This window comes from Pelodiscus sinensis, chromosome 7, assembly GCF_052426305.1.
Source record: "Pelodiscus sinensis isolate ZL-2025 chromosome 7, ASM5242630v1, whole genome shotgun sequence".
Lineage (NCBI taxonomy): Eukaryota > Metazoa > Chordata > Testudines > Trionychidae > Pelodiscus > Pelodiscus sinensis.
Window position 1 is genome coordinate 58769269 of NC_143058.1, and position 22751 is coordinate 58792019.

The 22751-nt window shown below is 48.3% G+C and overlaps 1 protein-coding gene across 4 annotated transcripts; it reads left to right on the forward strand.

Annotated features, from left to right (window-relative positions):
• The first annotated feature begins 972 nt into the window (after positions 1–972).
• Positions 973–22541, forward strand: CASP10 (caspase 10). Of its 4 annotated transcripts, none has more exons than XM_006120072.4 (12): positions 973–1129; positions 5535–5658; positions 6452–6800; positions 7537–7636; positions 8917–9055; positions 10816–10925; positions 12865–12901; positions 13305–13376; positions 13716–13804; positions 15385–15496; positions 17181–17685; positions 21975–22541. In XM_006120072.4, exons 3-12 carry the CDS (start codon positions 6487–6489, stop codon positions 22135–22137), a joined length of 1641 nt encoding a protein of 546 aa, XP_006120134.2. In that variant the 5' UTR covers positions 973–1129; positions 5535–5658; positions 6452–6486; the 3' UTR covers positions 22138–22541. The 4 variants fall into 4 exon arrangements, with proteins under 4 accessions (XP_006120134.2, XP_089635937.1, XP_075789983.1 ...); XM_089779811.1 differs by having other exon boundaries at positions 8920–9055; XM_075933868.2 differs by lacking the exon at positions 973–1129 and adding an exon at positions 1339–1407.
• The last annotated feature ends 210 nt before the right edge of the window (positions 22542–22751 follow it).

Below are 22751 nucleotides of genomic sequence, written 5' to 3' on the forward strand. Positions count from 1 at the left end.
GTCAGAGTTGTTTCTGAGGCTGTGGATGGCATTGCGTTCTTCACGCAGGGCTGGACAGAGGCATGGGCAAGCCAGGCAGCTGCCCAGGGCGCCAACCCACGGGGGGGTGCCTGATGGCAGCTGTAAGGGGTGCGTGGCTTCTCTTACAGCTGCCATCAGGAGCTGCGCACCTGGCTCCCACGGTGCCAGCCCCACAGCATCGGACAACAGCACCCTTGCCCCTATGGCTGCGGGGCCATACATGGCCCAGCGTGTGCGCTAGCAGCGCTGGCCGGGCTGGGCTGGGCAGCGCATGCGCCATGCGCCCCATGGGTGAGCCCCGGGCTGTGCGCCAGGGGCCATGGCTGGTGCACGCATGCGCCATGTGCCCCAAGGGCAGGTTCCGGACTGTGCGCCAGCGGCTGTGGCCGGCGCCCCAGGGGCAGCGCCACACACCTGGGCCCAGGGTGCCAAAGGGGCTCGGGCCGGCCGTGTCTGCACAACTGAGATTATGAGGCAAGCGATGCTGTTTTTCCACAATTTCTGCCTGTGCACGTCAGCAGAAGTGCAAGTGCAGGTGCAAGAAGCTCCTGGCCCTCAGGGACCTTCTATGGGCTTTGAAGACCATGGTGGCTGAATTGGAGGAGCTAATGAAGGCAGAGAGGTACATTGATGAGACTTTCCAGGACACACTAGAAGAGTCCCATCCCTGGTCACACAGCCTTTGTGCTCTTGAGGACGTTTCAGAGGAGAAATGTTAACACTCAAGAAAGAGCTCTTGGAGTATTGGGGATAGCTCTTCGAAAACACCCACTCCATAGGTGCTGCTAAGGAAACTCTCAGACAATCTGTGCACTTTCGGTGCGCACCTAAGTGGAAGGGATGTGAGCAAGCACTGGAAGAAGAACTGGTGTAACTCCGCCCTGTAGGATTGTGCTACTGCTGGCAGCAATATCTTACAGGAGCCCTCCCTGCTAGCCTACCAATCGGAAAGCGCTCCGGGAAGCCAGTTCCTAGAAGGGAGCAGCCTTCTCCAGGCCAGAGCCGGGACAGTCACCGTGACGAGGCATTTCACGGCCGCGGTGCCTGCAGGCGGGACCCTGGTCTGAGAGTCGGGGGCTTGGGAACGCGGCCGGTGTAAAGTCAAAAAGTGAGCGAGTCCCCAGGGGAGAGCGCGGGGCCATCCCGGGGGCTGGACCTGCCCCGGCGCCGCCCCCCGCAGACCCCAGGCAGAACCCCACCCTGCTGCGGGAGGAGACGCGCCCCGTGCGGCTGCGATCACCAGCCCCGCCCGCGGCCCGGTGCGCCCTTCAGACGCGGGGCGGCGCTGCGAGAGGCCGGTGTATAGTGTTTAGCTCGCTACACCGGCAGCGGAACCGGAGTGAGACCCCCGCGCCTGCCGCACAGCGCGCCGCGGCCTGCTGCCGGGTGAGGCGCTTCCCGTCCAGCCCCCCCAGCACCCCGCCCCCACTGCCGGCAGCCCCCCCCCGGTATTAGCCCCTCCGCCCCCACTGCCGGCAGCCCCCCCCCCCGCCCCCATGTAGCCCCCCCTCCGCCCCCACTGCCGGCAGCCCCCCCCCCCGGTATTAGCCCCTCCGCCCCCACTGCCGGCAGCCCCCCCCCCGGTATTAGCCCCCCCACCACCTCCACTGCCGGCAGCCCCCCCCCGGTATTAGCCCCCCCCCTCCACCCTCACTGCCGGCAGCCCCCCCCCCCGGTATTAGCCCCTCCACCCTCACTGCCGGCAGCCCCCCCCCCGGTATTAGCCCCTCCGTCCCCACTACCGGCAGCCCCCCCCCGGTATTAGCCCCTCCGTCCCCACTGCCGGCAGCCCCCCCCGTATTAGCCCCCCCACCCCCACTGCCGGCAGCCCTCCCCCCGGTATTAGGCCCCCACCCCCACTACCGGCAGCCCCCCGGTATTAGTTCCCTCGTCTCCACTGCCAGCCCTCCCCCCCCCGTATTAGCCCCTCCCACTGCTGGCAGCCCCCCCCCCCCGGGTATTAGGCCCCGCCCCCTCTACCGGCAGCCCCCCTGGTATTAGTTCTCTCGCCTCCACTGCCAGCCCCCCCCCCCGGTATTAGCTGCCCCCCGGTATTAGCCCCTCCGCACCCACTGCCGGCAGCCCCCCTCGGTATTAGCCTCCCCCGGCCCCTACTGCCGGCAGCCGCTCCCCCTGGTATTAGCCCCGCGCCCACTGCCGGCAGCTTTCCCCTCTGGTATCAGCTCCCCCCTCCCGCCCCCAGTCCCTACTCCTGACAGTACCGCCCACCCGGCACCCGCGCCCTCCGGCAGCCCCCCTCCCAACCCGCCCTTCCGACAGTCCCCTCCCCAGCCCCCACTCCTTGCAGACCTTCTCTGGCACCTGCCACCCAGACCCCCCCATTCCCTGCAGCCCCCCCCCTCGGCACCCAGCCCTCCTCCCAGTGCACTGTCCCCAGCCCCCACTCTCTGCAGCCTGCCTCCCCCTGGCACCTAGCACCCACTCCATGCAGCTCCCCCACTTCTAGCACCCAGCCCCCCCAGTTTACTGCCACTCACGGCACCCAGCCCCCACTCCCTGCAGCCCCCTTCCACCCGCAGCCCCACTTCTGCACAACTTCTCACATCTTACACCCAGCCCTCCACACTCAGAGCTTGCACAAACACCCTTTCTCCCACTGCACCCAGCACCCACTGTCTATACAATCCGCTGGCATCGGAACAGGCACCCTGCCCTTAACATTCCCATGAGCACCCTTTCCTGGCTCCTTGGGATGTTATCTGACTGAAATATGAGTTCTCTGATTAAAATGTGGCACTTGGCCAGGAAGGGTGAACCAGCTCCTAACCGGAGACCCAGCATCCAACTTTAAAATCACGTATGGAGATGTTAGATACTAAGCAGGGTAAAAAAAACAACAAATGGTCTGGTAGCACTTTATAGACTAACAAAACAAAGTGCTACCAGACCATTTGTTGTTTTTTTTCGTGTAACAGACTAACTTGGCTACCCCCTGAAGCTACGTGGATTGTTAGACTAGAACTTGGAAATGCCAACTAGCATTTTGAGATCGGTGGAGTGGTAGGTGTGCTTAGGTCTGATGATGGGAACAAACAGCCCTTCTCTGCTACTTTGACTCAAGATCAGAAGGGAATATTAACATTTTTGATGAAACTTAATTGAAATAGTATTATTGGTTACATGTCTCTTTGAAGGTTGTGGGACACTGAATGTGAACAGATTAAATGGAAAAATTGCCTTGTTCTAGTGGCACAAGGACAGAAGATGCATCTGATGAAGTGGGTCTTTGCCCACGAAAGCTTATGCTCCAATAAATCTGTTAGTCTGTAAGGTGCCACAGGACTCCTTGTTGCTTATGAAATAAAAGTTTACCAACCTGAAGATCCTGCATGTTCAGACATTTTCCTTTCATCATCTTCAACACAGCTTCCTCCTGACAAGGAACTTCTCATGATGATGTTTTATTTGGGCCCCCAGGCTTTTCATTTCTTTGTTGCACTGTTTGCATTTAGCATGAACACCTACCTTCATTGAACTTTTTAAAATTTTCCACTTTTTGAGAGGGAGGTAAGGGACTGATTCTGTGTACTCATATTTGCAAAAGGACAATAGGATTCAGGTCTGTTGTTTCTCATCTCTATATATTACTCATTTTAAAACATTTTTGCTGTTAACAACCATGTTATCTCTGGAAGCACAAATCCACAGTGTAAGAACTAGGGATGTTAAAGATTAGTCGATGATCTGATAAGCAAATGCTTATCGGATAGTCTTTTGACTAAATTACTAGTTGATTTCCTCCTCCCCTCCCTCCTCTGCCTCTGAGATAGAGGCAGCAAAGGGAGGGGGAAGGGGTACTTCAAAGTACCCTAAGGTGGCGTTTCAAAGGAGCAGCCGCTGCACTGCTGATCCGCGCATCAGCTGTGCAGTGGCTGCCCCTTTAAAATGCCATCTCCGCACATTTCAAAGGGGCAGCAGTGGATCCTGGTGTCAGCTGGGGACTCCCCAGTTGATTCCGGGCTCTGCATGGCATTTCCCCAGAACCCGGGGTCAGCTGGGGAGTTCCACTGCCACGCAGAGCCCTGGATCAGCTGGGCCTCCCCAGCTGATCCTGGGCTCTGCGCAGCACTTCCCCAGAACCCAGGGCAAGTTCTGGGAAAGTGCCATGAGGAGCCCAGGGCCAGCTGGGGAGTCCTCAGCTGACCCCCGGGCTCTTAGCAACATGCAGCTTAGCATGGAGCCCGGGGTCAGCTAACCCTGGGCTCCATGGCTTTGAAATGCACAAGAGCCCCATCTGGGGACTCTTGTGCATTTCAAAGCAGGCACCTGCTGCAGCCTGGAGTCAGCAGGACTTCCTGTTGGCCCTGGGCTGAACGTGGAGTTCCGCATTCCTCCTTTGGAATGTACATTTCAACGGAGGAATGCGGAAGTGCCTATTGACTAGTTGATGGAAATTCCATTGACTAGTCAATGAACTGCATTTTAACATCCTTAGTAAGAACTGCAAAACTAAGCATCTCCGATGGTATCTTCTAGACTGAACACTAAGTCCCATTGGGTAGATAGAAATACCTAATACCCTACACAGAAGCCTCTGGAAAGCTAATCCATAAACTATTGGAACTCATTTACAAAACGTTTCTTAAGCATCACATACAGCTATTGTCTCGTACTATAGAATTAGTATTTATAATCCCTATTCCATTATTAGATATCTTTGAGCTATAGCTATCTTTAGATAGGGTTTTTTCCTCTCAAAAAGCATTTTATCAAAAAACAATTTTTTTAATCATTGATTTTTATCCACCTTGCTTTATGTGGGTTTATTGGGATTTGACACACTGGCAGAGAAGAATAGGGTCTGCCTGTGGGTGGCAGGAGAAGTTGTGCAGGGAATGGGGGCTATATGGCTATGGGAGGGAAGGAAGTTTGTGTAGCTCCTTTTAACTGATAGGTCTGCACTTGGAGCTGAGGTGTGATTCCCAGCTAGAAGGGATGCACCTGCTGTAGCGCTCATCTAGCTAGTGCAGTCAAAATAGGACAGCCAAAGCAGACAGTGCCAGTTGCTGCCCTGGGTATGTACCTAGGATCTCTTGATAGGATTATGCTTTGGGATGCTGGCCCTTCTGCTGTCCTTGTTTAAAAACCAGTCCTCCAGTAAAGGCCTTACATCTATGCCTTATTGCAGCCACTTTGTTTATAAGGGAAGAGGGGGCTGCACTATGTGGTACAGAGGGTTGGGGTGTGTGACTGTGTGACAAGGAGTAATGTGGGCTCTTACTACATTTAAAGTGCAGAGTCTCAGAGGTGGTAGCGAGCGTCCTCACTCCTCCCCAAATCGGCTAATGGAGTAGTCGATGGAAATTCCATCGACTACTTGATTAGCCAATTAATCATTACTTAACACCCCAATTTCCCATGAACCATTGCACACAGCAATGCCTTGCTAGTTTCTTCCGGACACACGCACGTGCAGTCATCTTTTTACCTACTGACTCTGAATTTAGTGTTGATTGATCATCTCCCACTTTTCCTTTCATCTCTGTTCCAAGGTAGCTGTGGTGAAAGGCTTAAAGATGACTTACTGCCATGTAGTGGTCCACTGAGGAACCTCAACATGTCCAGGAAAGAAGGGACCTGGCAGTGAAAGAGAAGACAGATTATTCTCCATTAAATGTAAGAGCTTTGTATTCATTTCCCCAGAACCATATTAGTTTCATCCCTATTAAATTCCGCAGGACTTTTTCAGGAGGAAGGATTGAGCGTAGGAAGGGGACGCTTTTGCTTTCACATTTGGTACAGAACAGCAGACTAGCTGCATAGTGGTTGTAGGAGAAGCGTTGTACACTGTACAGCTGCCACAATACTGAGAGCTTGGGCTTCCAGGTGGTAATGTTGCCGCTGCTGTGTTTCAACCTGGAGGGGCACCAGCCATTTTGGCACCAGGGCAGAAAACATTTCCAGTGCCCCCCCTTGCCTCCGGCGGCTGAGCTCCCCTCCCAAAAAAAGCTATGCAGCACCCCAGTTGGGTGCTCACCCAGCCCTAGCTTTGGGCTGGAAGGGGTACCTCCTCCGCCTCCTTGTCACCAAAAGGGGTGGTAGAGCACCCATGGTGCAAAGCCAGGGGCAGGAGGAAGTGGCACTTGTCCTCTGACAGCCATGGAAAGTTATAATCAAGCTGCAGGACCAAGAGTGGCACCTTGTTCTTTCTGCCCCTCCCCTTCCCTTAAAGACACTGGAGTGAGGAAGGGGGACTCCTCCCTCTCTTGATTCAGAGACGAGAAGGAAGCAGGGGAAGGATTTAGGTCATCTGCTGAGTATTTAGCTTCTGATGGGTTTGGAAGAAGTATCTGGCCAACACAGCGTATAAAGGATGCTGTTTAGCGCCTATTGGAAGCTAAATTTCAGTTGTGCCCTAGCTCCGGTGCCATGTGATTCATTACATTGGTCTCTTCTTTTCCATTCTCAGGTTGTGAAGTGCATCTCCTAAAGGAAAACGCCAGCATGGATGATAACATGAGCGTGAGCTTTCGTAAGCAGCTTCTAATGATCAATGAACATCTGGGAACTGAAGAAGTGGAGGCCCTGAAATTTCTCTGTAGCGATTTGCTCTCCTTCAGACAACTAGAAGCTGTAAAATCAGCTCAGGACATTTTCCAGTTCCTTATGACTAAGGATTTTCTGAATAAGAAAGATACTTTCATTCTAGCTGAGCTCCTGTACAGGATTAGGTATCATTCCTTGCTCCAGGATCTTGGCTACACCAAGGAGGAAGTACGAGAAAATCTATGCCACAAAGGGAAGGTGTCTAATTACAGGTGGGCTTTCTAGGATGTGGGTATCTCCAGACATTTTCTGCCTTGAAAGGTTTTTGATCTATTGCTGTGTGATATTTGAAAGTTATGAAGTGAGGCTTGGTAACTAGGTTTTATAATGTGCAGATACTCAGACTGATCACTGACATTTCATAATTTTTTTCTTGGGATGAGGCTACCAAGCTCAGAGCATTCTTGGGACCTGTACATTGGATCATCTTCTGACCCTCTGCTGTGCAAGAGGAGAGAATTGACACAGTGTGCCACAGACTGTCATTCCTCTCCTATAGCTTTTCACTACCATCACTCTGGTGCTTCCTCCTTTGCTTTGTCCCTCTCCTTCTGTGAATTCTTTGGTTGAATTGGGATTTTTTTATACTATCTTCCTCCTACCCCAAACTAAATTCCCTCCGTTCCTCCATATTAATTTGTTCTTAGCTGCTGCTCATGCTGCTCTAGTAATACACCCACTGCAGCTCTCTAGCATTCCCTTACTCTGCTTGTTGTGAATGTTGATCTTTGCTGAGCAAGCTAAGTGGAGATCCCCAGATGTGCTACAGGTGAAGCGGGTGGCAGCGTTAAAGGGGCATAGCAGTAGTGAGGTTAACAAAGGATACATTTCCATCCTCTGAGAGCATTGCTTTGGGTGTTTGGCCTAGAGGTAATGAGGTGCCAATGCCAGATGTACAGTATGTATACCATGGTATTTAGTTCACCTAACAGGATCTGTGTCACATAGGCAGATGCTGTATGAACTGTCAGAGGACATCACCAGAGAGGATTTACAAAGAGCCATGTTTCTCTTGAGGGATAAGCTCCCAAAGAAGCTGACAAGTATGGTATGTGGGGAGAGGTGCCTAGAGTGTTAGAGGCTGTTAGTGAGGCTAAGAGGGAGAGTGGATCAAGGGCTTTGGTAGTATATGGCATCAGCCTAGTGGGGCAGTAGCTATTTGGGCAGTGGTATATTTCTGCCAGAGGGGAGGTGATGGCAGAAGGTGGCTAAGAAATATAGAGCATGGCTCTCATTTACACAAAGGACAGTTACACTGCATTGGAGCTCTCTTGCGTTTGCTGTGTGATGGAATCTGAGTAACGATATTAAGAGGTGGATAATTCGCTAACCTTGTAGTTGATAGAATTTTTATCGACTCCATGATGAGTCGATAAAGGAAGAAGTGCTCAGTCCCGGCTCACGCGGGGCCCGGGAGCTACCTCTGCTATTAAAATGTAGTAAGAGTTGGGCAGGCAGGCAGGCAGCCCAGCTCCTCCTACATTTAAACTGGGAAGCCATAGCAGGGGTAGGTCCTGGACCCGGCGTGAGTTGAAACTGAGCCAGGCTGCCTGCCCGGCCGGAGCTGCCCCTATTCACAGGGGGCTCTCAGCTGGGAGGTGAGACCCCCCCGCAGATAAGGGCTGCTGCCGGCACCGCCTCCCCTCGTGCCTCTGATAGAGGCAGCAACGCGGGGCAGGGGGAGCAGGCAGCACCACAGAGACAATGCTGGGGGAAAACAGCTTTTAAACTTGCCCCTCCTCCCCGCTCCAGCACAGGCTCCTGCTCCCCCTCCTTGCTGCCTCTGATACAGAGGCAGCGGGGACAGGGAATGCAAGTAGTCAACTCCACTACCCCAAAAGCCCAGTCTTATCGGTTAGTCAACTACTCACATCCCTTCTGAGGTCACTGGGAAATATAATTCCAGACTAATCCCCCCAGCTGTGTTTCAGCACAGGTGGTTCTGGTCTGTGTATATGGACCAAGATACATGACATTAACTGGTTACTTGGTGGTGATACATACTGATACGGTGTGATTCTGGCTATGCAAGCAGAATCGAACCACATTTTGAAGCTGTCAGTGAACAACCCTGTGACATGATTTGCCCCCCATTGCTGAGCAGTGTACTGTGGAGTACTCCTTGGTAGTGAGAAGCAAACCTGATGATAAGTATAAAGTAGGCAGTGTAAGGCTCATGAGGTAGTCTGTATTTCAGCAATGTTTTCCAGGAGAATCTCCGACTATTCCTTTTTTTGGAAGGCAAAGCAGGCTTTTGTAGATCTTCCTAAGATTTAAGGAGCAGCTGAAGTGCATTTAACGCTTTTTCTCTCTCGCCTGTTTCACTAGCAGTCCTGTCTAGAGCTGCTGACGTTCCTGGAGAAACAAGCCCTTTTAGCAGAGAACAACCTGCAAACTCTGGAGAAAATTTGTGAGGACATTTCACCTGATCTCCTGGCAATCATAAACAAATACAAAATGGAAAGAGGTGAGTAATTCTCAGTGAGCTGCCGTGTGTTTACTAGCAGAGATGGAACTAGTTGCTGTTTCTGCTGTATGCCCTCTGCATACTTTGCTACATCTGAGACTAAAATTGGGACACTTGTGGTTTTTACAAATGAGTTCTGCTTTGCTGCCTCTAGTTTTTGCTACCTGCTAGCTGCAGTACTGTAAGAATATATGTTGTAGCTCCAGAGTAGCTGTGGCCAGGCAAAGTGGTCCAGTGAATGGGGCATGGGACTTGGACATGTTTCTTCTGTCCCTAACTCTACCATTGACCCTGCTGTAAGCAAGTCACATCACCTCTGTGCCTCAGTTTTCACGTGTGTGAAATGGAAGTAATCAGACTCCCCTTTGGATAGAGCTATGGTTAGGGCTATGGTTTGTCACCGAGGCCACGGGAGTCATGGAATCAGCTGTTGATTGGGAGCTGGTGGGAGCTCAGCCTTCCAGGAGCAGAGGGCAGCAGGGGTGCTCCGCAGCTCCCAGTTGCTGCGCAGGAGGGAGGGGGGTGTGCTGCACAGCTCCCAGCCACCGCTAGCACCCTGGAATGCAGTGCTACCCTGTGCAGTGGAGGAGCCAGGGCTGCGGAGCTGTGGCAGCAGAGCCGCGGGTGTGGATTTGCAACAGGTTGTGGGAGACCCTGCAACTCTGAGCCAGGCCCCTCAGGCATTTGTGAATATTTCTTTAATGCCTGTGACCTGTTCATGCCGTTTGCTAAAAATATGCAGGACAAAATCTAGCCTTATTTATGGTTATGGATGAACAGAACTCTAGAAGTGCTATGTATTAACCTGCACTAGGGATGTTAAATATCGGTTAATTGAATAGTCGATTAACCTCGTGAATTTTTATTGGTTAGTCAACTATTCTATAGTCCCCGGGGATGAGGCCGGCAGCCAGTGTGCTCCAGCCCCGCTCCCGAGGAGCCCCCTGCGACTCGGCGCTGCTACATCTCTATCAGAGGCAGAAGCATTGTGTGCCAGGCGGGAGCTGGTCCATGAGGGGAGCCAGTTTCAAAACCAGCTCCCCTCGGCTGCCTGTCACCCTGCATGGCTGCACAGCGTGGGATGGTAGCAGCCCCTGTCCGGGGTGAGGGGCGGGACTGAGCTCCCAGACACCACACGAGCCAGAACTGAGCTGGGCTGCCTGCCTACCTGGCTCCTAATACACTTTAAATGCAGAGCCACAGCAGGGATAGGTCCCAGACTTGGCACGAGCCAGGACTGAGTCGGGTTGCTGGCCAGCCTGCTAAAAAATTTACTGATAAGATGGAGGCGGGGAGGGAAATGCATGTAGTCTATAGCATTAACTGATAAGCTTTGGCTTATTGGTTAATCGACTACACTATTACATCCCTAACCTGCACTGGAGGGAGGGTGCCAGGCTAAATGAGTATTGTGTGTATATATATATGTAAAGTACAAGATTGTGGTTCAGTCACCATTAGAGTCTATTAAGCTTATTTCAGTTAGGCAAGTAATTTGCATGCTTAAAGAGCACACTGTTTTAGTTAGACAGCTATCTAGAACCTGTTCTGGGAGGAGCTGGAGAGTCATCTCCTCCCTCTCCCCCCGATTTCATCGCTTCTCATCCCCTTCATGGAATTTCTGTATGTCTATGTTTTAAACCTCTCTCAGTGGATGACTCTCCATATTTTCCTTCAGTGAGGAGTTAAGTTTATGCTTAGCTATAAGGCACATGGGGTTCTTGCCTTCACAGAGTTGTTCATTATGCCTCTTCTGTTAGTTTCTGTGCAGGAAAGCAGTCTGTCAGCTAATTCAGCTGCATCATTTTCCCATCACCGCCTTGGACAGTTTCATTCTGGAGGTGATGTTGGGCTATTGATTTCCTCACAGGTATGCTGCAGTGAGCTTATTTTCTTCACTCTTGTTTCTGTATTGCCATTGGCTGGAGTCCAGCTAAATTTTCACATCTGGTTTGAAGAAGGGAGCAGAATCTCCCTTGGTAGCTATAAATGTGGCTACCAAGAATATGAAATAATTGGGGTCAGCACATCCTAAAAGCCAGTCATGCATTATTCCTCTTGAAAATATTTAGTATTAGGAAGGGAGAAGAATCAAAAGAGATGTCTCTAGATCAGTGTTTCCCAATTTTATTTGGCCACAGAACCCTTTTAAACTCAAAAGAATTTTGTGGAACCCCTAATAGCAGTCTTATATATGGAGCTGAAAAAGGAGACCACAAATAAGTAAGGATAATAGTAAACAAATGCTAAACAAGGTCATGAGATCAACACAAATGAAAACTGGTTTAAATAAAATTAATAAATGCTTAATATTTATTATTATTATTATTATTATTATTATTTTAACAACATGTTATTGTAATGGAATTTTCTCACGGAACCCTTATTTTCACTTCACGGAACCCCAGGGTTCCCCGGAACACCATTTGGGAAACACTGCTCTAGATAGTCTGACCTCATAGAATCACAGAGTTGTAAGAGACCTCAGGAGGTCATCAAGTCTAACCTCCTGCCCAAAGCAAGACCAATCCCAATTATGTTTCTAAGTTGGTCATTCCCAATCACCTGAGCTAAGTGGTTATGAAGACTTGATTATGTTCCCTGTAGACGAGCTGAGGTACATGTAGGCACTTGGGGAAGTTTGCATTGATGCTGTCTGTGATATACCCAGTTTATGTATAAATAGAGGACTTCAATTTCCATGGCTTTCAGTCTAGAACCTTACACAATGGAAAACTAGTACAATTACTTGTTTGTTTTTAAAGCATAGTTTGCATGAGACCATGTTATGCTCCTGTTTCCCTCTTTGATAACACAACAATTTGAAGTCACTCATAGGCAAGGCTTACCAAGCGTCAGCGAGCCTTGCTTGCCAGCCGCACGGAAGCGCACACTGCGCATGCGCAGAGCGCGCTGCACGGCCGTACCAGGCTAAAATCTACTCGTCACGGGCGAGTAGATTGCCTGATTTGTCGAGCTCTGCTCATAGGGATAAGAAGGTAACATTTAAAAATGATAAAAAATGTACACATCAAGGAACTTGCTGCTGTGGGATGTCATTGTCAAACCCTTTTGAATCTTAGCAAGCTATTTGTCAGCTATTTGGGGAAATATGCTAAGATTCAGTTGCAAGGGTTCTCAATTCTTATCTAGGGCACAGATGAGCTGAGGTAGAAATAAATCTCTTCCCTTGGAGATATAGATAAAGATAGTGTACAATTTAGGTGCGTCATGGGACTGGAAGCCTTCCTCCCCTGAAGCATCTATTGTCCCATGATTGAGCAAGGATATCAAACTATACAGAAATTGTTTTGCTCTGCTATGGTAATTTGTATGCTCCTGCACTATAGGGAATGTTTACCTTGGGAGAACTGCTGGCACCATGGACCTCAATAAGTTTTGTTGCTGACTTCAGTGTGCTAAGTGTTTCCTTTGTGCAATTGTGTGTACGGCAGGGACCACTTATAAGTTCAACGGAAGTGTAGTTTCACTGAAGGATACCATCTATGCTTTTGGAAAGGGGCTTCCCCGAAAACGAAACCCACTCTGCGGCCGTACCCTCCTCTAGATGTTCACCTCTGATGCGTTTGCTGCAGCTGTGAAATGTCTGGCCACTAAACCTCTAAACACATTGTTGCCCTTGGCTCTGTCTTGCTGCTCTCTGCTTCCCCTTATTTTTTTCCAAAACACCACATGTTGCTGACATTTATCAAGTCTTTTTTCTGTTAAAATTATTAAAATCTATTTTATTGATTTGTATTATATTTATTTTTTTAATGTGGTTATTCCTCTTTTCCTCCTTCATATAGGAGACCCCTGTCAAATCTCTGGGTTCTAAAATTTATGGTAAGTATTTCTGGAAAGTGGGTTTTTTACATCTATTTCTAGTTTGATATGTTTCTATGTTGTTTTAATTTACTCCAGAAAATTTTGAAGGCTCTGTTTACAACCGTAGTTTTAACATAATTTGATTTGCTTGAGGTTGTTTTATTTCTTTTCCCATTGGCACAAACTGGTTTGGGGGTTAGCTACTCACATTTAGAGAACAGTGACAGGTAATCAGCAAATCTCTCCTGTTGTGGATTGTCACTTGTGACAGTGAAATAGCCAACATTCTTTCCTTTTAATTATACACAAATACCATGAAATTAGGTGCTACGACTGTTACTGTAATAACTACTGTAATGTCAAATTGTTAATTTTGTGGGCCTGTGATTCAACTTTATTTCTATCTTTCTTGCTATTGTAGAGTCTTATAGTTCAGAGTCTGGGAGTCTGCGGGAACATGTTGAGAGTGTGCATTTCATAGCTGCCAGACAAGGTCTGTCTTAAGATCTGTATTTTTATTTTTCGTGGTTATTATTGCTGATTCCGTAAAAGTAAAGAGAGTATGAATGAATTTTCAGGGCAGGAGCAAACAGATTTGGAGAGCTCCTGAAATGCCCCTTGAGAGATGCTATGTTCTGTTTCCCTGGCTTGGAAGGACAGGCCAGTTGGACAGTAACAAGTAGAGGACTACAGAATTTTAACTGTTCCTTTTATTATTATTATTATAGTGCTATTATACTAAAAGTGCTGCATTTTAGTAGAACTCTGGTTTGGTGCTTCTACAGAGAGTTGATTTCACCCCTCTAAACATTTGTATAATTTTTTTTTCTAGATGACAAAGCAGTAAATGTTACACATGGCATCTCTGAACTGAGAGAAGCACAACCTGCCAGGACCAGTGACCCAGAAAACAAAATCGAGGTAATCTCCAAAATATTTTCCTGGCTCTAATCAATCATTTGAGGGTTTGGAGCTCATCTTAAAAGTCAGTGTGCCATGTTTTCCACTGTTCTTAATATCTCCTCAGAATCCTGATATACTTTTCTTTTCCCCTCATACCAACAGACACCCATTGGGATCCCCCCTCCTATCTTCTTCCCTCTGGTTTAAATAGAGGTTGTGGGGCTTTCGGGGTGGGGCAGGGGAGGAATTAATGCTGCCCTTTTTATTTAACTGCTTCAGCTCCTAAAAATTCTTATACCAAAATATTTGTGTTGGTGCATCAGCAACATCAACTGATGTCTTCTGCCCTGTACTAGAAATGGTGCAGTTGGACACTGAAGGAGCGCAAAGCACTGACCCTGATTCTGTTCCCACTAAATGGGGAGTCACTCCATTATCAAGTCAGTAAGATGAAGCTATTGTAACTGGGAGCAGAGTCAAGCCTGCTCTTTTTAAAAGACTCTCCTCTTCATAATCTTGAGGATGAGTTGTAGATTTAGAGAGATGCTATTTGGCGACAAACTGATTTTTTAGTTTTTACCGTAGTCACATTTGAGACGAAGGGTCAGCCCTAAGCATGTGCCAGACTTGTGGCTTTAGAGGGCCCTGTTCTGCCAGTTTTCTTTCCCAGCACAAGAGCCACCTATACCTCCTAACCCTGGGAGACAAGTTTGGGGATCGATGTGTCTGTGACTTCACAATGCCAAGGGTTCAAGCTAATCTTCCTACTAGGTGGAAATAATCTGTTCCTGGCCCCTCAAGACTATTTACCCCCAACTCTCTACCAAATGTGGAATTCAGTTGCTAAGCCCTGCCCCACGTGCTCACTTTTCATGCTCAGAGCCAGATGTGATAAGGTCCTGAAATCTGCCTGGCGCTCCACATCTCTCTCCTCATACAGAACGACACGCCCGAGGGCGACGTTTTCCAAAGCGACTAGTGAATGTGGGTTTTATTTCAAACTTTGGGTCTGATCACTAGAGTGAGCATCAGCATTTCCTGACGTAACCAGCCTCCTTAAGGTTTCTCTGATTGGGAGCTTAAAAATTGGAAGCATCTCAAATCGCTGGTGACTTTGAAAATCTTGGTGTCTGACTCTGTTACAGGCTGAGTCCTTGCCTCACTACTAATTATTGTTGATAGTACATTAATATCACTTCTAAACTTAGCCTGGTAGTCCCACTTTTTAGCATACCTTTGTATTACATAAGCTGCAAAATGTCTATGGCTTTTAAGCAAGGCTAAATATCACTGTATGGTTCATTTTTAAAGCATTATAGGAGAAGAGTACGGCCTCTTCCCTTCCTCTAATGATATATATCTAAATCACAGAGGACAATATTTTTGGGGCGGATGGGAGGACAGCAAAAAGGGGATTCCAGAAACTCTAGGCAGTACAGAGATTGAAAACACCGGGGGAAGGGGAGGAGGGAAGGGAATACAGAAATAGTAACCGCGCAGGTGGATTGCACCCTTGAATCTTAAGGCAATAGATTGTCATCTTAAAAATATAATTCCAGCATAAAAGCTGTGAGTGTCTTTCTCCTTCCTGTCAACAGAAGCCAATAATCTATAAAATGGATGGGCCACACAGAGGTTATTGCCTCATTATTAATAATTCAAACTTTATTGGGACTCTTCAGGAGAGGAGAGGATCTTGTAAAGATGCTGGTAAGTCACTTCTGATTTAGGGTCTGCTCTGCATCTTCATGGGTTCTACTACTAATGCCCACGTAGGTTTTATTAGCTCGTATTTTAAGTATATTCTTATAAGCAGTGTATACTTATACAAGCCAAAAAATGCCACTTGTAGAATTTTATCATGGCAGGGGGAGGGAAACTAAACACAAGATTGATTACTAGACAGGAATGAGTTTGCAGTGGCATCTTTATCAGTGCAACCACTCTCTGTGTAATTCTAAGAGTGTCCAAAATAAAACTTCCACAGGAGTTACTATTACTAGATCTGTCATAAGAGAAATATGTTGGTTCGTTTTCTTAGAGCACTGAACCCCTGTTATATTAAATGTGACATCCATTGTATGTAACTATTAATAATTTTGTCTCTCTTATTTGTAGAAGCTTAGTGTAAACTGAGGTAATTCACAGATAAAAGTGACTTGAACTTATGATTTATCTCTTTGAGGTGACTTGTTAACAATGGAAAAATATGTGTTGTTGATACATTCTTGAATGTGCATATTGCAACAGTGTTTAGAGGCCATCTAGGTCAGGGGGGTCTTGTGTTACATGCTGTACAAACAAAAAGAAAACCATAGTCCCTTAGGGTATGTCTACACTACCCCGCTAGTTCGAACTAGCGGGGTAATGTAGGCATACCGCACTTGCAAATGAAGCCAGGGATTTGAATTTCCCGGGCTTCATTTGCATAAGCGGGGAGCCGCCATTTTTAAAACCCCGCTGGTTCGAACCCCGTGCAGCGCGGCTACACGGGGCACGAACTAGGTAGTTTGAACTAGGCTTCCTAGTTCGAACTACCGTTACTCCTCGTGAATGAGTACTACCTAGTACTAGTACTTTGAACTACCTAGTACTAGTACTTTGAACTAGTACTACCTAGTTCGTGCCCCGTGTAGCCGCGCTGCACGGGGTTCGAACCAGCGGGGTTTTAAAAATGGCGGCTCCCCGCTTATGCAAATGAAGCCCGGGAAATTCAAATCCCGGGCTTCATTTGCAAGTGCGGTATGCCTACATTACCCTCCTAGTTCGAACTAGGAGGGTAGTGTAGACATACCCTTATACATCTAAGTTTTGGGGTGGTTTAGCCCCTTTGACTACAGTCAATCTGTTCCTAATGCCCAATGCTAGTGTAAATGAGATCCAAGTCAGACCCTTTCGTTTTTCTTGTTATGTCGATTTTTTTGTAATGGTCTGTCCTTTTTATTTGTCGTTGGTTCACTTGCTCTCTTAATTCTCCAAATTCTGTAGTATTCCAAGGTCTCCATTTACTAGTATGAATGAGCGGGGTTGGAGGTACTGGGAGCAAACCCAACCTGAAATTCTGCAAAAGAGTATCCAATGTCTACCAGGAATCTCGGTTTTACTCATCTCGTTGAGTGCACACACTCAAAAGGGCCCGTAGACCTCAGGCCTTGCTTTATGAAACTCTGGCATGAAAACCTCAGACATATTATTGTCTGACCATGATTGTGCTGGCTTAGGTTCCATTTGTTCTGTTTAGTCTCAAATCTTTTGTAGCATGTGGGTTTGTTTGTAAGTGCAGCTTTGTGTAGTCTGTTACTCTTCAACTTAGCTTGTGTAGGAATTTTATATTGGGGTTATATTATTCTCGCGTCCTCCCCAGCTTTCTTTTAATTTTTTTTTTAAATAACAGAGTCCCTAGCACGAGTGTTTACGTGGCTTGGTCTGGATGTGAAGACTTATCCTGATCAGACATCAGTAGAGATAGAAAATCTCATGCAAGAATGGCGGACTTGGAACGATCACAGAGACAGGGACTGCTTTGTATGCTGCATTCTGTCTCACGGAGAGTCAGGATCCATCTATGGAGCAGATGAGCAAGAAGTACCAATCCGCAGGATCATGTCCTACTTCACGGCCAGGCAATGCCCACAGCTGGCTGAAAAACCCAAGCTCTTTTTTATTCAGGCATGTCAAGGCAAAGAGATACAACAGGCAGTCTACATTGAAGCAGATGCACAGAATCCTGATTTGCTTCCCATACAGCAGCGAGTCTCCCCTTCCGAAAGCATTCCGGAAGAAGCCGATTTCCTCCTTGGCATGGCCACGGTGGATGGTTATGCATCGTTCCGCCACATACAGCAGGGTACTTGGTACATTCAAGCCCTTTGCAACAAGTTACAGCTCTTGGTCCCAAGGTAATCCTTCTGTGTGGCTTGAGGGGGAGAACTTACTAATAACATAGGCCTGCATACCTGGCAGGTTGTTGTGTGGCATGCCAGAAGGAGGATCTACAGCACACCAGCTTGCTGTGTAGTAAAATCCCATGTAGACACTGCTGCGCTGTAGTGCAAGTCCAGGAGTGTGGGCTGGTGCACTAGTGCTCGACAGTGTAACGTGTGTGCTTGTACGCTGAGATTTTACTGCACTGGAGCAGTGTCCGTGGGACACTACTGCATGGTAAGCTGGCGTGCTGTAGATTTTGCCCCTGGCATCCTGTTCAGTAACATGCCAAGTAGACAAGCTGTACCCTAGAGGGTGGAGAAACGGGAGTGACTGCTGAAGTTTTTGCTCACCTCAGGCTCAGTGCTGGATTTCAGTGGAGCCAAAGGTGCGATTGATTGGCCCCGGGCCCCAGCGCAGCAAGGGGCCCTCCTGCCCCACACGCTCTCTCCCCCTTCAGCACAGGCTTTCCTCTTTCTGGCCTCTGCTCTGTGCTCCTGCCTGGCTGACTCAGGGCTTCTCCTCGCCAACACTTTCATCCTTTCTCAGCTTGTCACTGGCTGAGAGCTCATCTCCAAACATGCCCCCCCCCCACACACATACACCCCTCGCTTCACTGGCATGCAGGCAGCCTACTAGAGAGGGGAGGGGGCTTGGAGAGGATCCTGGCAGAGAGTCCACAGTCACTTCATGTTTCCCTGGGGTCAGGAAGCCCGAGTCCCTGCTGCTGCCCAGTGCTGAGGCTGCGGCAGCAGAGGAAGGGGCAGCAGCAAAGTGGGGCACCGAGACCCTGAGCCGCTCACACTTGGTTGGCATCAGGTGTGAGTCAGAGAGGAAGGGGGAGCACTGAGTTCAGAGATCCCTCTACCCCGGGATTGGGCTGGGAACAGGGATCCTTGGAACTGGTCCTGCCTAGAGCAGGGGCTGGACTTGATGACCTTCTTAGGTCTCTTCCACCTCTATGATTCTAGGACAGCCCATCTGGGGATAGATGTAGGTTGGAAACAATGGAATGGGATCAGCTGGTGGTGTCTCTGCACAAGCAGCACAGCAGACTGCCCAGTTGCTCCTCTCTTCCCCTGCCGACCCCCATCCACCACTTATTTCCCACCCCCACTCCTGCTCCCTTAACACTTAGCTCTCCCACTTTAAAAAGTGATGGTCCCTCTGTATCAGAGGCAGCAAGGGATGGGGAGAAGCAGGAGCCAGTGCTGGGAGGAGCCAGCTTAAAAGCCAGTTCCTCCCTCTCCCCAGCACGTCCTCTCTGCGATGCCACTTGCCCCCACCCCCATGCTGCTGCCTCTGATAATGGCAGTGAGGGATTGCGGTGAAGGGAGGTGGGACACACACAGATGGACGGACAGGGGCTGCTGGACCTTGCACGAGCTGGGACTGTGCAAGCCTGGCTCAGTGCCAGGTCCAGGATCAACTCCCAATGCAGCTCTGCAGTTTAAATGAAGCGCAGGCTGGGCAGCCTGCCCACCCGGCTTTTACTACGTTTAAACTACATTTAAACTTACTACATTCAAACTGCTATTGACTACACGATTAGACAACAAAAATTCTATCAACTACATGATTAGCGATTCATCCACCTTTTAATATCCCTAGTAAGCATCAGCTCTGAGTGGATGGGGGAATCTCGTTTTCCCCCTCCCCAGCCTTGCTGTGTTTATCCCCAGGCCCTCCCTCGCTCCAGAAATAGCCTCTGGCCCCCACCCCACTGTGCTCTTACCCCCCCTCCCCCAGCCCCTGCCTTGCTCCATCGGGAGACCAGTCCTCCCCTGCCACATGCTCCTGTCCCCACTCCCTGTCCTGCTCCAGCTGGGGACCAACCCTCCCTTCCTCTCCCCTCCTCCCACACTTTTTACAATCATTCCCTGGAGGCCCCCCCAAAGATGCTTGGTGCCAGATTAACAAGGCTGCTAAGGCTGAAGGCTTGTCCACTTTCAAACTTGCACTAGTTTATTTTTTTTAACTCCTACATGGACACACTTAAATTAGTTTAAAACTGGTCATCTGTTTAGCTTCTCCCCTGTGAACTAACATAAATGTTTGCAGCACCAAGGCCTTAGGATAGTCTGAGGGGGCTGGGTTTTAGTTTTACCAAATCAAACTCAAAACCGACTCTAGGCTGCTTCATGTCCACGTTCTCCTTTTGAGTGGGTTCAGATGGCAGTATGTGGTTCTACCCCGTCTCTCTGGTGGTCAAATCAGCGCAATTTTAGTTTTGCAAACCACAGACCATGTGGATTTTGGATCTGTTTCTGTATGAATGGCCAGCTTAAGGGGGGTGAGGGTAGTTCTGAATGAAGCAGTCTGGCTTTATATACCGACGCAGTAACTTCTAGATGCTATGGTAGAATAACAGAAAATGCTACAGTCTTGCAGGTGATGTTTCTTTGCTGCTGCCTGGTGTTGCAGTAAAGTGCATGATGTCTGTGCATGAGTCCAGCTATGAGGAACTCTTGATTAGGTTTCCTTGCTATAAGTGGCCAGCATCGGGGGGAGAGGGTGCAAACTTCCTCCCTTGTGTAACCTCGCTGATTTGAATGGGGTCACAAGAGATCAATCTGGTGCAAGAGTACAGATTTAGGTCATTACTTTACTTTTCTCTTGTTATTTCATGATTGTCTCCTCCTCTTTAATACAATGTGCTGTAAATACACTCTGGCATCCGAGGGTGTCTTGGTCCCAATTTTATGCACATATAGAAGACAAGCTGTCTGGGAAAATGTAGGAATACTTATGTAAGGGGTGTATTAGTAGTTTATCATCATCTACGCTCAAAATCTTTAGTTCCATTTCCCTATAGCTCTTGCCTCTCTGGCAAGTTGAGAATTTCCTAAGGAGGTAGGCCCTAGACTGTACTCAATTCTCCCCAAAATCAGTACCTTTGTCCCAAGGTGAATCTTCTCCTCCTGTCCCTTTATGGATCTATTTTCCATCTTGGCATTCCTTCTGCTTCCCTTTATTTTGGGAGTTGTGTCTCTTCCTCTCTGGAATGAGCTGGGTTGGTTAATATAGTCTAAACTAGTGATGGACAACCTAGGCTAGTGAGTAGGACACGAGTGGCCCTCCTTCATCTCAGTGGGCCACGAGATTGTCATAACCAATAAGATCTCCTGGAATAGGGTAGTTTTGCTAACTGCACTTGCGTACCTAAAATTTGTGGGGGTGTCAGTTGAACCATAGCAGCACTTTGATTGGATGCACAGGGCGCACATGGCTCTCACAGTGTTGTGTGCAATCAGCATGTGCTTCACTTCACATGTCCTTGTTTTACGTGTGTGTCACTTTAGTAATACTGGGAGGCGAAAGACTACGCAATGGAAACCAGCAGAATCCGGCAATCCTGCGCAAGGCCAGTAGCAAACAAATGATCTCTTGGGCCACACGCAGAATCCTGAAGGCTGCAGTTTGCCCACCACCTGTCCACACCCTCACACTTCTAGCAGCCACTGACAGGACTGGTTAATTGGAGTCGTTTGCTCATGAAGTTGTGTTTTCTCTCTCTCTCCACGCGGCAGTTCATTCTATCACAAGTAGAATGTGTGTATGAGAGAGTCTCTGAGTCAGGACACAATTGAAATCAGAGAGAATTGCTGTTGATTTTACTGGTGGGATAGTGGCTTTCCTAGTCTCAATCTACTATATATATTTGAGAGAGTTTGTGAGTGTGTCTGTGCATCCATCTGTGAGTTCATTTGTTCCAGAACTACTCCTCAACAGCAAGACCTAGGACCACCACATTTTGTAGGCAGTTTCCTTTTACCATAACTTAAAGCAAGGTCAGGGTTGTGTGGAATGTGATTTTTCTCATCGAACGGAAAGGAAGTGATAGCAGGGACAGTTATACTCCAGAATGATCATGGGGGCAGCAAGTGCTCAAGCCCCAGGGAGCAGCCACTGACAGCCTGCACCCCGTCTCCTGAAGCCCCTTACACTCTCATCCCCCTGCCCTGACTCCTGCACTCCCACCTTCTGCCCTGAACCCCTCCTTGCCACCCAACCCCGACTCCTGCATGCCTGGTCCCTTGCCCTGCACATCCTTAAGCTGCTACCCTGACTCATGCATCCACACACCCCACGCGCGCGCACACAGTTCCCTGCCCTGAAGGACCCGAGAAACTTCAGATAAGTCTTCTAGCGCCTCATAATTCAGAAAAGTATTTAATCTGGGTTAGTGTGATTATGGCATTAGTTCTGTGAATCGGTTAGTGATTCTGTTTGATCAGAGATCTTGTCTTTTCTCTGGCTCTAGAGGTGAAGACATCTTGTCAATTCTTACTGAAGTCAATGAAGATGTGAGCAAACGTGCCGACAACTTGGGGAGAAAGAAACAGATGCCTCAACCAGCCTACACCTTGAGGAAGAAACTGATATTCCCAGTGCCTAGAAATCCACCCCCATTACAGCAGCAATAGGATTTTTTTTTCTTTTCATTCATAATTTCATCATGCATTGGACACATACATGATGTGGTAGATGGCTGAACACAAACGAGCTGCTGATTATCTTTTGTCTGTCAGGTGGAGAGTCTGATGCTGCTGTGGATCCCATAGGTTTTGATTAGCTTTGTTTTTAAACACAAAGGGCTACAGGTATTAATTTCACCGCTATTAATAAACACCACCACAAATGTGGGCATGTGAGAAATGGGTGAGAGTTACACTGGAACAAAATTAATGTCTTTGGGGTAAGAGTGACTATATCCTCTATTCCAGTGTGAGCAGACTAAAGTCTGTGTAAATGTCCTGCAAGGTGGATGTCCTGTGAGATGAGAAGTGGAATTCAATGTATAATAAAATCTTCAGTGGTGCATCTCTGACCTGGAACTTTTCACTTTGTTTTGTATCCAGGGGTGGTCGTGTTCTCATGTGGTGACCCGGGCATGTGGCAACATAAATTAAAGTTAATTGGCAAAAATTTCTATTGTTACTAAAACACTAATTTACATTTCTATAGCCTCTTTCTCTTCAAAGGACCCCTACATGCTTTTCCAACAGTATCCATGCAGAACTAGCTCCATCAAACTTTA